The 15,189-nt window shown below is 41.4% G+C and overlaps 1 protein-coding gene across 1 annotated transcript in view; it reads left to right on the top strand.

Annotated features, from left to right (window-relative positions):
• il12rb2 (interleukin 12 receptor, beta 2a) overlaps window positions 1-15,189 on the top strand; it is a 71,701-nt gene that overhangs the window by 18,592 nt on the left and 37,920 nt on the right. Inside the window, exons 2-7 of the mRNA XM_073063147.1 lie at window positions 1,726-1,832; window positions 3,816-4,100; window positions 4,700-4,814; window positions 8,028-8,254; window positions 10,679-10,821; window positions 13,242-13,389. Coding sequence (XP_072919248.1) covers window positions 1,763-1,832; window positions 3,816-4,100; window positions 4,700-4,814; window positions 8,028-8,254; window positions 10,679-10,821; window positions 13,242-13,389 — 988 coding nt within the window. The 5' untranslated portion in view covers window positions 1,726-1,762. The remainder of the gene's footprint in view (window positions 1-1,725; window positions 1,833-3,815; window positions 4,101-4,699; window positions 4,815-8,027; window positions 8,255-10,678; window positions 10,822-13,241; window positions 13,390-15,189) is intronic.

The raw sequence follows: 15,189 nt of genomic DNA, 5'->3' as shown, positions 1-15,189 counted from the left end.
ACAAACAGTCTACTGACGTCTTTTATAAACCTACTGTTTCTCGCAGCTATCTTGACTATCCCTCTTCTTGCCCGTCTCCTGTAAAAATGCTGTTCCTTTTCTCAGTTCTTCCATCTCCACTGCATCTACTCCCAGGATGAGGCTTTCCTTTCCAATCCATCAGAACGGGGTTTAACTTCTTCCACCGTTGATGCTGCCCTCACCCACATCTCCACCATTTCTCAGACATCCACATTCATCCCAACTTCCCTTAACAGAGTTCAAGTTTCTCTTCTCCTAACCTACCCCCCTTGAGCTTCACATCCAACACATAATTTTTCGCAACTTCTAGAACCTTTAAAGGGATCTATCACCAAACACGTCTCCCCCCCACCCCATTTTCCACAGAGAGCGCTCCTTTCATGATTCCCTTGCATGTTCGTCCCTCCCCACTAATCTCCCTCCTGAATTATCCCTGAAATCGGCCGAAGTGCCACACCTGCACATTCTGTCCCTGGGCAAGCAATGTCTGACAAAGAGACAGTTCATGACACAATTGATCCCTTGAATTATCCATGTTGTGCAGATGAAAGGCTTCTCTGTATTAGGATGCAGCTGGGGAGCACAAGCAGTTTCCTTCCCTCCTGCAGTGGATTGGAATAAGTGTGAGTTATGATGGAGAAGATCACATGCCGGTGCGAAGGCACAAGGGAACAGTGTTTCTGTCAGGTGTACATACCCCCTCTTCACTTGACAGCACATGTCATTCATGATGGCCTAAACTCTGAAGCTACACATATAAAAATAAAACTTCAGCATCTGTAACTTTCATAAACAGTTTTTATTTTCATACATCTAGTGTCTGTATGAAACTTTTAAAACCTGGGTTGTGTTGATGCCCCCCCCCCCCTTCATACAGCCACCAACTGGTTAATGGCCAAGCCTACCCATCTTACACCTGTTCCCTTTGAGGAAAGTGCAGTCAAAGGGTTGGTGAACCAACCAAAATGTGAGGTCTGCTGCAGAGTGGTACTGAGTGTCCATAATCTGAGGCAGAGTCATTTTAGGTTGTACGGAATTAACTCTTGCTTGCTCAAGGACCTGGACCAGTTGCAGTTTGCCTACAACAACAACAGATCTACAACAGGGTGGCTCTCCACTCTGCTTTGGAGCACCTAGACAATAACAAGACATACATTGGTCTGCTGTTTATTAATTACAGCCCAGCGTTCAACACCGACATCCCTTCAGTACTAATAGCCAAGCTTCAATATCTGGGCCTCTGTACCTCCATCTGTAACTGGAGAAACTTTGGTCAGTGCAAATCAGAAATAACATCTCCTCCTTGCTGACATTCAACACAGGCACACCTCAAGGATGCATGCTTAGGCCCACTGCTCTACTCTCTCTACACTCATGAGTGTATAGCTAAGCTTAGTTGAAATAGCAGTTATAAATTTGCAGATGAGCACACTGTTATTGGTAGAATCTCAAATGGCAATAAGGTGGCTCACAGGAGTGAGATGGTTTAGATGGTTGAGTGGTGTCACAACAGCCACGTCACCTCAGCAAGATCAAGGAACTAGTTGTGGATTTAAGGAAGGGCAAGTGGAAACCACACACCAGACCTCATTGAAGGTTCGGTGGTGGAAAGGATGAGCAGCTTCAAGCTCCTAGATGTCAACGCCTCAGAGGCAGCAGAAGTTGATCATATGGAACTGAGAGTGTTATACTATTTCTTTTCAGGGAGAACCTACAATCTCAACTTCTTTTGTGATGTTTGATGGAGTTTGTTGGAATATGTTGGATAGCTAGCCTAATCACCATCTTGCTGTGCAAGTCCAAGGGAACTGGTAAGCTTAATATAAACTGACTTGATTGTGTATGTAGATAACTGAGAGTAAATCATCAGCCTCGTACCTATTAAAGTTTCTTAACCTTTTTTTGAGTTTCTGTCTTCATCAAACGCTGAACTTGGACAAGCAAGAGTAATCCTTTGTAAATAAGTAGTTGAATTTCAAGAGTATTAGTTCAGTACTAAATCCTATTCTCCACTATACTCTCACGTGCAGCAAACCACAGACATTTACATAAAATTCCCAAAATATGTTCAATCACCTTCCTAAGAACAGTTCAATGACATTAAGAGTAGTTCACCAGCTTAAAATACTGACTGACTTTCACCACAGATTCTGCCTGAGCTACTAACCATTTACCAATTTTCAGTTTTTACTTCTGAGTTTTGGCAGCTGCAGTATTTAGCTACTGTTGTATGAAGAGCCGATTGTCAAAAAGGCTTCTAGTGCCCTCACAGAGTCTCTTGTTTGATCAATTAATTCAGCACAAGAACCTAGAGCCTCTCTGTAAATTAGGTGCCAATCCATAATAGTAATAGGCATCTGTTAGTCTCGTGAGACCATGGATTTGCGCCTTGGAAGGTTTCCAGGGTGCAGGCCTGGGCAGGGTTGTATGGGAGTCCGGCAGTTGCCCATGCTGCAAGCCTTCCCCTCTCTACTCCATCTCCGATGTTGTCCAAGGGAAGGGCACTAGGACCCAAGCAGCTTGGCACCGGTGTCATCGCAGAGCAATGTGTTGTTAAGTGCTTTGCTCAAGGACACAACACGCTGCATCAGCTGAGGCTCGAACCAGTGACCTTCAGATCACTAGACCGATGCCTTATCCATTAGGCCACGCACCAACCCATAATACATTTGCCACCAAGCCATTCACAGAAAAATATTATTAATTATTACCTAGAAGCATTATAAAATAATTTGCACACTAGGATACCCAGAAGAGAGCTCCAATTGCACTGACCATAAGTTATTAATAACTGTTAGCTTGAGTAAGGATAATTTGATCAGAGTCTGTAACTCCTGTGTTGTTTTACAGAATATAGTTTATTAAATGGAAAGAAATGATCTACCCCAGAAAAATAATCTATAGTATATTATCTATAACTTTGGAATTCTCTAAAGGTTTCATAATAATTTATGGATTTCTGAGTTGCAGATTTAGGGAGAATAATAAAGTAGTAGAGCATGGAGACAAGCTCCCTGGCCCAGCTGGTCAATGCATACCCTCAGCATCCTCCCTGCTAGACACTGTTGCTCGTGTTTGGCCCATAATCCTTGAAGCCCCTCTCTTCCATGTAGACGTCAAAATGCCTCTTAAATGTTGCAATTGTACTCGCAAAGGTCTCTTTTAAATCTCCCCTGGTATTTTATATCTGTGCCCTCTAGTTTTGGACTCCCTAACCCTTGGGAAAAGACTATGACCATGCACCATATGCATACCCCTCCCCCCATGATTTTAGAGATTTCTGTTAGGTCACCGTTCAGTCTCCTACGCTCTAAGGAATAAAGATTCAGTGTGGACAACCTCTCCCTATAACTCAGGTCCTCAAGTCTAGGCAGCATCCTCCTCTGTACCCTCCTCAGTGTGACACTGTCCATCCTATAACAGGATGACCAAAACTGTCCACAATACTCAAGTACTAATCCGTAAATCTGTCCAAAATGTACCACCTCACACTTAGCTAAATTGAAATTAATTTGCCATTCCTCAACTGTCTCCCTGAATGATCAGAGTCTATTTGTAATTCATTGTAACCTGCTTCACTATCAACAAGGCCCCCTAACAGCAATGATAAAATAGTGGAAATAATTGTTGTTAATTCTACCAGAAAAATCTTAACCATTTCCTAAAACAGTGATTAACATGTGAATTATTGAAAGAAGCCCAGAACAATCATGGTGGGAATGTTATTTGCTGATGTCTTCAAACTGCTTTTTAATCTACTAACTACATGACTTAAGAGATGAGTTTTTTTCCAGAATCCTGTGCTAACGGGGAAATGCGAGTCAGCCCTGCTTCAATAATCAGACTTGGATCTAGCATTAACATATCATGCATTTTAAAAAGATCATCCTACAATGTGTGTGCAACCCAACAACTCTGTATTATTGAAAACAACGTCAAGCAGCTGGTTGCAATACAGATCTCTGCTAATGAAGTTACTGTGCACATACCAAAATTTGAAAAAAAAAAGTCCAGTTTTGCATGTAAACTGCACTGCAACACTGAATATTTGATCTGCGGAATTGATGTCAAAGCTGGCCGTAAGTAGCTTTAATTTCACTCATCACCTCGACTAATTACTAACTTTCTTAGATTTTTTTAACTGATATCAGTATAAATTTGGAAAGTTTTTCAAGACAATGGCGTAATGGAAAAGTAAAAGTTACTTCGCCAGACTTCAGTACACAGACTGCTAGTTCTTGAGCATCTGCCTTTGCAGCAGAAATCACAGGACAAGAGGGTCATAGTCCAATGGACTCACCTCTTTTCTCTTCCTGTGGCCCCTCTGCCTCACTTAATCCCTTGACTTCCCCTTCATCCACCCTGACTCCCAGATATAATGCTTAAAGGGTTTTTGAATGATTGTTTGATCTGCTTTCATTTTTGCATCAAAACCTTTAACTTTTTCTTTATATTTGCAAACACTAATTGAGCTAATAGATATTTTCATTATTTCTCATCCTTCGAGACCTTCTGTTGTTAATTTCATACCTATTTGTTCAGCTTTACTGGCACAAGATAACTTTCATGTCTCCGAAATAGTGTCTAATAGCATAATGCACTTCTGCAGTTATGATAAACACAGTAATTAATTTTAGAACTAACTCTACATCAAAAATTCCAAATTCTATGATTTCAGATCCTCCAGATCCACCCCAAAACCTGAAATGCATTCAGAAAGGCAGGACTGGTGACATAATTTGTACCTGGGAACCAGGGCGTGACACACTTATCAGCACAAAAACTGTTCTGTGGTAAGTTGCTTCTCCATTGAACATGTAACTGAATGCTTAGAGAAAAACAAGAAGACAAAGGAAGCATTGAATGAGGAAAGGTCATTCTGCTTTGAGGTATAAATTGGAAACACATGTTCTCAGGGAAACATATGGAGGAAATGTGGCAAATGTTCAGGGGATATTTGTATGGGGTTCTGAATAGGTACGTTCCAATGAGACATGGGAAGGATGGTCGGGTACAAGATCCATGGTGTACAAAGGCTGTTGCAAATCGAGTCAAGAAGATAAGAAGAGCTTTCAAAAGGTTCAAAAAACTAGATAATGATATGAAACTAGAAGATTATAAGGCTAACAGGAAGGAGTTTAAGAATGAATAGGAGAGCCAGAAGGGGCCATGAGAAGGCCCTTGGCGGACAGGATTAAGGAAAACCCCAAGGCATTCTACAAGTATGTGAAGAACAAGAGGATAAGACATGAGAGAATAGGACCAATCAAATGTGACAATGGATAAGAGTGTATGGAACCGGAGGAAATAGTGGAGGTACTTAATGAATACTTTGCTTCAGTATTCACTACAGCAAAGGATCTTGGTGATTGTAGGGATGACTTGCAGTGGATTGAAAAGCTTGAGAATGTAGATATTAAGAAAGGGGATGTGCTGGTGCTGTTGGAAAGCATCAAGTTGGATAAGTCTCCAGGACCGGAGCGGTTGTACCCCAGGCTACTGTGGGAAGCGAGGGAGGAGATTGCTGAGCCTCTGGCAATGATCTTTGCATCATCTATGAGGACGGGAGAGGTTCTGGAGGATTGGAGGGTTGCAGATGTTATTCCTTTATTCAAGAAAGGGAGTAGGGATAGCCCAGGAAATTATAGGCCAGTGAGTCTTACTTCAGTGATTGGTAAGTTGATGGAGAAGATCCTGAGAAGCAGGATTTATGAACATTTGGAGAGGCATAATATGATTAGGAATAGTCGGCATGGCTTTGTCAAGGGCAGGTCATGCCTTATGAGCCTGATTGAATTTTTTGAGCATGTGACTAAGCACATTAATGAAGGAAAAGCAGTGGATGTAGTGTATATGGATTTTAGCAAAGCATTTGATAAGGTAACCCATGCAAGGCTTATTGAGAAAATATGGAGGCATGGGATCCAAGGGAACATTGCTTTGTGGATCCAGAACTGGCTTGCTCACAGAAGACGGGTCATATTCTGCATGGAGGCCAGTGACCAGTGGTATGCCTCAGGGATCTGTTCTGGGACCCCTACACTTCGTAATTTTTATGGATGAGGAAGTGGAGGGATGGGTTAGTAAATTTGTTGATGACACAAAGGTTGGGGGTGTTGTGGATAGTGTGGAGGGCTGTCAGAGGTTACAATGGGACATTGATAGGATGCAAAACTGGGCTGAGAAGTGGCAGATGGAGTTCAACCCAGATAAGAGTGAGGTGGTTTATTTTGGTAGGTCAAATATGATGGCAGAATATAGTATTAATGGTAAGACTCTTGGCATTGCAGAGGATCAGAGGGATCTAGGGGTCCGAGTCCATAGGACGCTCAAAGCTGCTATGCAGGTTGACTCTGTGGAAATCGTGGGATTGAGTTTAAGAGCCAAGAGGTAATGTTGCAGCTATGTAGGACCCTGGTCAGACCCCACTTGGAGTACTGTGCTCAATTCTTGTCCCCTCACTATAGGAAGGATGTGGAAGCCATTGGAAGGGTGCAGAGGAGATTTACAAAGATGTTGCCTGGATTGGGGAGCATGCCTTATGAGAATAGGTTGAGTGAACTCGGCCTTTTCTCCTTGAAGCGATGGAGGATGAGAGATGACCTGATAGAAGTGTACAAGATAATGAGAGGTGTATTGATCATGTAGATCATCAGAGGCTTTTCCCCAGAACTGAAATGGCTAGCACGAGAGGGCATATTTTTAAGATGCTTGGAAGCAGGTACAGAGGAGATGTCAGGGGTAAGTTTTTTATGCAGAGAGTGGTGAGTGTGTGGAATGGGCTGCCAGCGGCGGTGATGGAGGCAGATACAACAGGGTCTTTTAAGAGGCTCCTGGATGGCTACATGGAGCTTCAAAAAATAGAGAGCTATGGATAAAGCCTAGGTAGTTCCAAGGTAGGGACATGTTCGGCATATGTTTGTGGGCCGAAGGGCCTATATTGTGCTGTATGTTTTCTATGTTTCTACTAAATGTACAGAAGTAACCTGCATTGAAAACTAATGTAACACACACAAAATGCTGGTGGAATGCAGCAGGCCAGGCAGCATCTATAGGAAGAGGTATAGTCGACGTTTCAGGCCAAGAGAAGGCTCTTGTCCTGAAACGTCAACTGTACTTCTTCCTATAGATGCTGCCTGGCCTGCTGTGTTCCACCACTATTTTGTGTGTGTTGCTTGAATTTCCAGCATCTGCAGATTTCCTCATGTTTGGAAATTAATGTATTGATTTAATTTCCTGAGAAGAAAATATTCCATAAATTCTCCCAGATCTGAACTTCTGACATGTCCATGATTAAAAACCTGATTTGAGATTTTCTCAAACTTTACATCTTCTCCCGGTCCTAGTTACCTCCTGCTAGCCTGTTGATGAAAGGTTTATGATCTACAGTACCCTGGATCAATGAGAAACAGGAGGAAACTCTTTTTTCCCTAGAGCAAGTGAAAATAAATCCATCTTCTCCTCCCCCTCAACTGCTCTGCATTTTTGCGTATGTCATTGCTTCTGTCCCCTCGTAGCACTCATGGGTCTTTATGCTTAGCACACCATTCTATTCTCCTTCGTCAATTTGTGTAAAGAAACTTCTCCTCAAACTTGATAGCTTTAAATCAATGGAGTCTTGTCACTATCAAGAACTTCTGTTTCCATCAACAAATGGCGTACGACACTAGTTACTAAGTCAGTCTCTGACTGCTGCCTTCCATCGTGCTGTTCAATGTGCATGTATATTCAGCTATCTTGGCTCCATGTCCGTTTAGAAATGTGGCATAGGCTTGAAGCTACACTTTAAATCTTGTGTTACAGCAGATGTCAGTTGTGTGGGTGCAAAACGCTTCAATGAAAATCATTTCTGCAACAGCTCTGAGAAATTCTGAAATTGAACTCAATTTGGTTATTGCAATGGCTATTCGTTCTTTTTCTCCATGCATAAATGGAAGGTCTGCATCCTTTGTAATTTCAAATATTCAGATATATTTTAACAATCACAACTGTATATTTTTTTTCAGGTTCAGAAATGAGTCACATAGTTTTGTTGCCTCGGCTACCTCTGCAGAACCATCAACCGGAAAATGCACAAGACACAGAAAGACACATGACCATCAAGGCTCAGGTTTTGCTTGTGAATTTGGTCACAGTTTTGATCCATTCTCTACCTATATGGCTTGGGTAACTGCCTCAAACCAGCTGGGAAATCGATCTTCGGCAGTCATGAACTTCACTCTGGATGAGATTAGTGTGTAATAGATTTTTTTATTTAAGTGTGTACTGTGTTCATGAATCATGTTGAGCCCATGGTCTGAGTGACTAGTTCATTGGCATCCTAGAACTTTACCAATACATATCAATACCGCTTAAGTATCACAATAATGATAACTTTCCCTTGAATAGATATTGCAGGTAACTCAACCACTAATATAATTGCCATATTTTCTAGTTAAAGTAAGGGCAAATATGTACAATATTACACACAGTTTAGTTTACACATTCTGTGTTATGTCCAACCATTACATAAGTGTAGAAATAAAAGAAGTCATTTGCAACTTGTATGGGAATAATAAATCACCATACAAAATATGTTCAAGTAATGGGTGAGGTTGAAACAGGTCTACTACCAGTGCTGACATTCAGCTTTTTGTCAATAAGGTGCGGCAATGAATATGGTAGATAGAATGCTGAAATAAATAATCAACATAAGACTCAGTTTCTTGTTAAGAGATATTGATAAAGCTAAAAGGCCAGAGTTAAATTTACCACAGACTGAATTCAACTTTGATTTTGGGCAGGTCTTTTCATCTTTAAAACATATTTATTTATTTTTAGCGAGGAAGAAGAGTTTGATTCTTGCAGGAGTCTGGTGCTATCGAGAATCAAGCCTAATTAGTTTTTCTTTACGAGTTAGACCAGGGTTCCACGAGAGATCGTGATTTTAAACAAATGCATTTTCTCACTTTGCGCAATGCATGATGCTACTGCTTGCGGTGACAGAGCAGCCCCATTAGCAATCTTGTTAGAGGTCTGTCAGTCCAGTATGGCAGTGCACAGAAGGACCATGCTTATTTGGTTGAGTCCATTCTGAGTTTTTGACACAAGATAGGAGAGGCTGTGGATAATTGGGGAGGACAGTAGGCTGATGAGGAGCATGAAGTGCTGATTATTTTTAATAACTATCAGAATCTCAAAACCAACAGAATAAAGCTTTTGTTAATAAAGTCACTGTTAATAAAAAGATTCAGGAAGCAAGTTATTTAGTAGCGGAACTTACTACCCAGAAAAGGAAAAGTCACACAGTTGGTGAGAACCTAATAATGCCAGCATGTAAAATTATAATGGGCAAAAAATGCTAGGACAAGACGCAGTACAAGAAATTGAAAATGTTTCACTCTCAAATAGTATGATAAGTCGACATAGTGATGACGTCACATGATGCTGAAGAGGTTTTTTGTGATTTTTAGGTTTTTAGTAACTTTACTATTCAACATTGTCAATAAAATTTCATGTGGTAAATAGTATTAATTAAAATCAATTTACAACCTTGATTTAGATTAAATCTACGGAGCCTACCTTTAGAAAAATAAAATCCCATTTTGGCTTAATCCAGCTATTTAACAGAAATTTATTATGTTTGCCTAATGAGTTTTTAAAAAAATTTTAAATACTCTGGACAACGAATCAGCAACAGGATGTTGTGGTGAATTTGTAGGTCTGGTTGAATGGTCAGGCTACATTACACCAGTTGTCTTGTTCTTTATCAGTCATCTTGTGGTTATTTACTTAATAAGAGCCCAGCTTGTTCAGGAAACCTACTCACCCTGGGCTGATTCCTTTTCAGTATGACAACAGCACTATACTCACTGTTCGTAACACCGCTGACATTTATGGCAGCAGTAAAGGTCCTTCATCTCTGGTGGAGTTCAGGACTTTGTTCATCATGTCAGTAGCTTCCTCTTGGTTTTCACTACTGCCGGTCATCCAGGTCCAGGAATACCATCTCACTCAGATGTAGAAGGATTCTTTATTGCTGTTTCTGTAGCAATTTTTTTACCCGTCAGGGGAGTTAGCCCTGAGCTGAACCCCTGAACCTGGAGGACCGGTGAACCACTCTTATTCTGTCCTTCACCCTTTGACCTGTTTGGCATTGGTGACCTTCCCAAGAGCCAAAGCATAGAACCCTGACTCCAGCCAACATAGCTCTCGGGGTCATTGGGGCACACAAGCCTCCAAGCCCAATGACAAGGTTGTGGTCCTCTTGGAGGAGCATAGCACTGTTTCCCTGGATTCATGTAGTGGGATACTAGTGCAAATATGTAATTTGTATTGACATCTTTCCCTTGAAGGGGGATAACCTGCAAGCTGTACAGCAGGGAAAGGGGCGACAGTGGGTGTGACTATCCCACAGGATATTCAGACAGGTGTAGAACATGAGACATGCTGCTACGGTGATGGCACTAAAAGAGTTAAACCTCTGAGCTAACTTCATTGATAAAGTTGCTGTCAGGCATTCCTGTTGAATGTTCAATATGCATTTACTCCAGAGTTTGCTTTCTCGGCCTTTATGTGTTGTACTACATATAAAAAGCTCAGTGATGCTTGTAATTTTATATACAGTATCGGTATCATTGCAGTAACTATGGCTTCAATCTATTTGTTTTGTTCTCAGTGAAACCCAATCCTCCCAATATCAGTCGGATAGAATGTAGCAACAGTACTCCCTTGGTTTGCACCGTATACTGGGAAGATGGACAGAATGCAAAGTTGTTTGAAATCCAGTATAAAATTGCAAGCAACAGCAAAGGGGGAAAGGTAACACTTAACTTTGTTTGCTCCACCTCCAGTATTTTTATTTGATAGCTTACTACAGTTTTATTTTATGAAAACTATTTTTTTCATCAGTATTCCACAGGACAGATTTTCATGTTTTCAATGCTCCGCTGGTGTTTCTATGCATTTGGATGAAGTGGTACATTTTGCTTCCCCTTCCTATCATTTTCACTCTCACTGAGGCCATTCACATATAAAATGGCCGATCGATCAGTTGAAATTTCAAAGAAACTAATAGAGATATTTTGAGGAATTTTTTTGCATTCCTCAGTTTGTAGCACTTTGGAAGTCTTTTATGCAAGATTTTATTTTAACTTGTTGCCACATAAATTTATTACATGCCTTTGTAGATTTGCTATAGATTGCGAATTCCCCTCCTCATTTTTCTCCAGGCATGGCCCTGTAGCCATAAACCGTTGCTTGCATCCCTCACATGCGGAGAGGGTTTCCTGTGTTGGGGAAGTCTAGGACCAGAGGGCACAGCCTCAGAATAGAAGGACTTCCTTTTAGAACAGGGATGAGGAGGAATTTCTTTAGCCAGAGGGTGTTGAATCTGTGGAATTCATTGCCACTAGCTGCTGTGGAGGCTAAGTCATTGGATATATTTAAAACGGAGATTGAAGGATTCATGATTAGTAAGGGTGAAGGCAAGAGAATGGCTTGAGAGAGAAAATAATCAGCCATGATTGAATGGTGGAGCAGACCGATGAGTTAATTAGCTTAATTCTGCCCCTATGTCCTATAGTTTAATGCTGATTCTGATACATACATGTGCAGCATGCAGTCTCCTGGTTGGCATATCTGGGTGCTCCTCTGACCACTCTTCTAACCCTTTCTGGCACGGGTAATGCCATTATCTACAGACTCTGCTCTATGCCTTCAGTCACTCCCATTTATTCTGTTAGATGATAGCAACTAGCAGGTTTTTCAAGTACGTAACAAATTCTACTCAAGTCCCTTGTTTGCATCAACCATTTTAGACATACCACTATGCTCCTACAGTTACATCTTCAGCACCTGCATGATGGAAATAGTCAGACTCAGGTACAAGCTTTTGAGGACTGAAGTGAAACTTAAGTCATCAAGAGGTTTTTGTACTTGTACTTTGGCAGATCTACTGATATTAATGAGATTAATGAAATCCCAGAACCTGTGCACTGAAGCCCAAGTTTCCACTAAGTTGATTAAATTGGTAAATTGGTTTATTATTGTCAGGCGTACCAAGGTCCTGTGGAAAAAATTCCTTGCATACTGTTTGTTTCATTGAGGCAGTACAAGGCAAAACAATTACAGTGCTGAATATGGCATTACAGTTATAGTGGAAGTGCAGTGCAGGTAGACAATAAGGTGCAAGATTATAATGAGGTAGATTATGAGGTTAAGAATCCATTTTATCAGACTGGGGAACTGTTCAATAGTTTTATAAGGGCAGGGTAGAAACTATCCTTGAGCCTGGTGACAGGTGCTTTCATGGTTTTGTTCTGCCCAGTGGGAGAGTGGAGGAGAGGGAATACCTGGGCTGGATGGGTACTTTGATGAAGTTGGCTGTTTTACTGAGGCAACGAAAAGTGTACACAGAGTCCATGCTGGGGAACCTGGTCTCCTTGATCTACTCAGCTGTGTCCACAACTCTCAGCAGTTTCTTGCATTAATGGGCAGAACGGTTACATAGTAAGTTATGGATAAGATGCATTGTTAAAAACTGGTGAGGGTTAAAGGTGACACGCTGACGTTTTTGTAATCTCCTGAGGAAGTAGAGGCACTGGTGAGCTTGCTAACATGGTGGGACCAGGACAGGCTAATCATGATGTTCGCACATAGGAGCTTGAAGATTTCAACTTTCTCAAATTCTGGGCCATTTGTTCCCCTTTCTGAAGCCAATCACCAGCTCTTTTGTTTTGCTGACATCAAGTGAAAGGATGTTATCATGACACCATGTCACTGGGCTCTCTACTACTTCATGTGCCTGAGAAGACATGAACAATTCTAATCTTGGGCAAGATGAATGCATTGAGCTGAGAGCACCTCCGTTTGATAATTGATTTCACTTTCAGCCTCAATATTCAGTGGCGTGATGGGTGAAGCTTACCATCCATTGTAGTGGTATAACGTAGGACCTCAGTTTGCATTATTAAAAGCTTATTGCTTATCAAAGGCTGACACTGGAGTTACCTGAGTAAAAGCTCACTCCAGTAATCCATTGCCCACTGTTTTTGGTACCATACTGCTTCCTCCTCCATTGGCAAGGGACTCCAGAATTCCCCATCACTTTTAAGAAAGTAGCCTGAATTGTGAGGCACAGCAAAGTGGGTGTACCTTTCACAGCAGATAGATGAGGCCTGAGAGATCATGGTGAATGTAACCTTCCACCTATATTGGAATATACTCTGGTTTGATTTCAGGAAACCCTGGGCAATGCGACAAGTTGCATGGTGTTTGGTTTGGAGCATTATGTGGAATACACGTTCCTGATTCGTTCTAAGTTACATCATACCCGAGGCCTGTGGAGTAATTGGAGCTCTTCATTTGTCACCAAGACTCCAGAGGCAGGTACAGTATGCCCCTAGTGTTGTGTTTGCATGGACCATGAAGCCATTTCATACTTTTAAGGATGTAAAAGAAAATGAAACACAAAAATACAGTAGTCTAGTTTTTGTTATTTTGAGTAAGCAATGTGATGCAAATGCTTACAGAATATGAAGATTCCTCAGCTTTGATACTTGTTTTCCATTGAATTAAAACCACGCAAAGTACTGGTGAGAAGTGGCAATCCTAATCACTACCCAGTAACCCCAACTGCAGAGTGCAGGTAGGACACCAGGCCAGGAGGCATTCATGCTCCTCGCAGTCAGATTATCTGCCAACATATACAAGAAGTCAGACAACATCTGTGGCAAGGAAAAACGGCTGTGCAGATAGCATCTGTGGCAAGAGAAAACATTTAATTTTGGTTTTAAAATATCTTCATTTGAACTTCATGTGATCAATCTGCTGAGTGTTTCTAGCATCCAATGTTTCCAATATAACTCAGAGTCCTGCCATGTGCAGAAGTTCGCTGATGACACGGCCATAGTGGGGTGTGTCAGGAATGGACAGGAGGAGGAGTATAGGAAACTGATACAGGACTTTGTGATATGGTGCAACTCAAACTACCTGCGTCTCAATATCACCAAGACCAAGGAGATGGTGGTGGACTTTAGGAGATCTAGGCCTCATATGGAGCCAGTGATCATTAATGGAGAATGTGTGGAGCAGGTTAAGACCTACAAGTATCTGGGAGTACAGTTAGACGAGAAGCTAGACTGGTCTGCGAACACAGACGCCTTGTGCAGGAAGGCACAGAGTCGACTGTACTTCCTAAGAAGGTTGGCGTCATTCAATGTCTGTAGTGAGATGCTGAAGATGTTCTATAGGTCAGTTGTGGAGAGCGCCCTCTTCTTTGTGGTGGCGTGTTGGGGAGGAAGCATTAAGAAGAGGGACGCCTTACGTCTTAATAAGCTGGTAAGGAAGGCGGGCTCTGTCGTGGGCAAAGTACTGGAGAGTTTAACATCGGTAGCTGAGCGAAGGGCGCTGAGTAGGCTACGGTCAATTATGGATAACTATGAACATCCTCTACATAGCACCATCCAGAGACAGAGAAGCAGTTTCAGCGACAGGTTACTATCGATGCAATGCTCCTCAGACAGGATGAAGAGGTCAATACTCCCCAATGCCATTAGGCTTTACAATTCTACCGCCAGGACTTAAGAACTTTTTAAAAGCTATTATTAATGCTTTTTGAGATAGTGATTTAGATGCATATCATATTGTTTACTGAGTTAAGTATTGTATGTAATTAGTTTTGCTACAACAAGTGTATGGGACATTGGAAAAAAGTTGAATTTCCCCATGGGGATGAATAAAGTATCTATCTATCTATCTATCTATCTATTTCAGATTTGCAGTCTCTTTTGATTTTCAGTTTACTTATATAAAATCAACTACAGTAATCTGGCATCCACTGAGCATTGGTGGTGTCAGTCTGGCAGATATTTCTGATATAGAACATAGAAATCTACAGCACATTACAGGCCCTTCAGCCCACAATGTTGTGCCAACCATGTAACCCACTCTAGAAGCTGCCTAGAATTACTCTACTGCATAGCCCTCCATTTTTCTAAGCTCCGTATGCCTATCTAAGTCTCTTAAAGACCCAATTGTATTCGTGACCATTAATTATTCCTCTTATTAGTACTGTAATTACTCTTATAAAACTTTTTTGAACAAGATGGTGCCTGTGTACAGTGCTCCTTCAGTCGATATCTCCTGGATAGATCATGAAACCATATATTTCACTTCTTTTGTGTCTTT

Source organism: Hemitrygon akajei, chromosome 12, assembly GCF_048418815.1.
Source record: "Hemitrygon akajei chromosome 12, sHemAka1.3, whole genome shotgun sequence".
Classification (NCBI taxonomy): domain Eukaryota; kingdom Metazoa; phylum Chordata; class Chondrichthyes; order Myliobatiformes; family Dasyatidae; genus Hemitrygon; species Hemitrygon akajei.
Note: the sequence above shows the minus strand (reverse complement) of the source record. Positions and strands in the feature narration are given on the sequence as shown.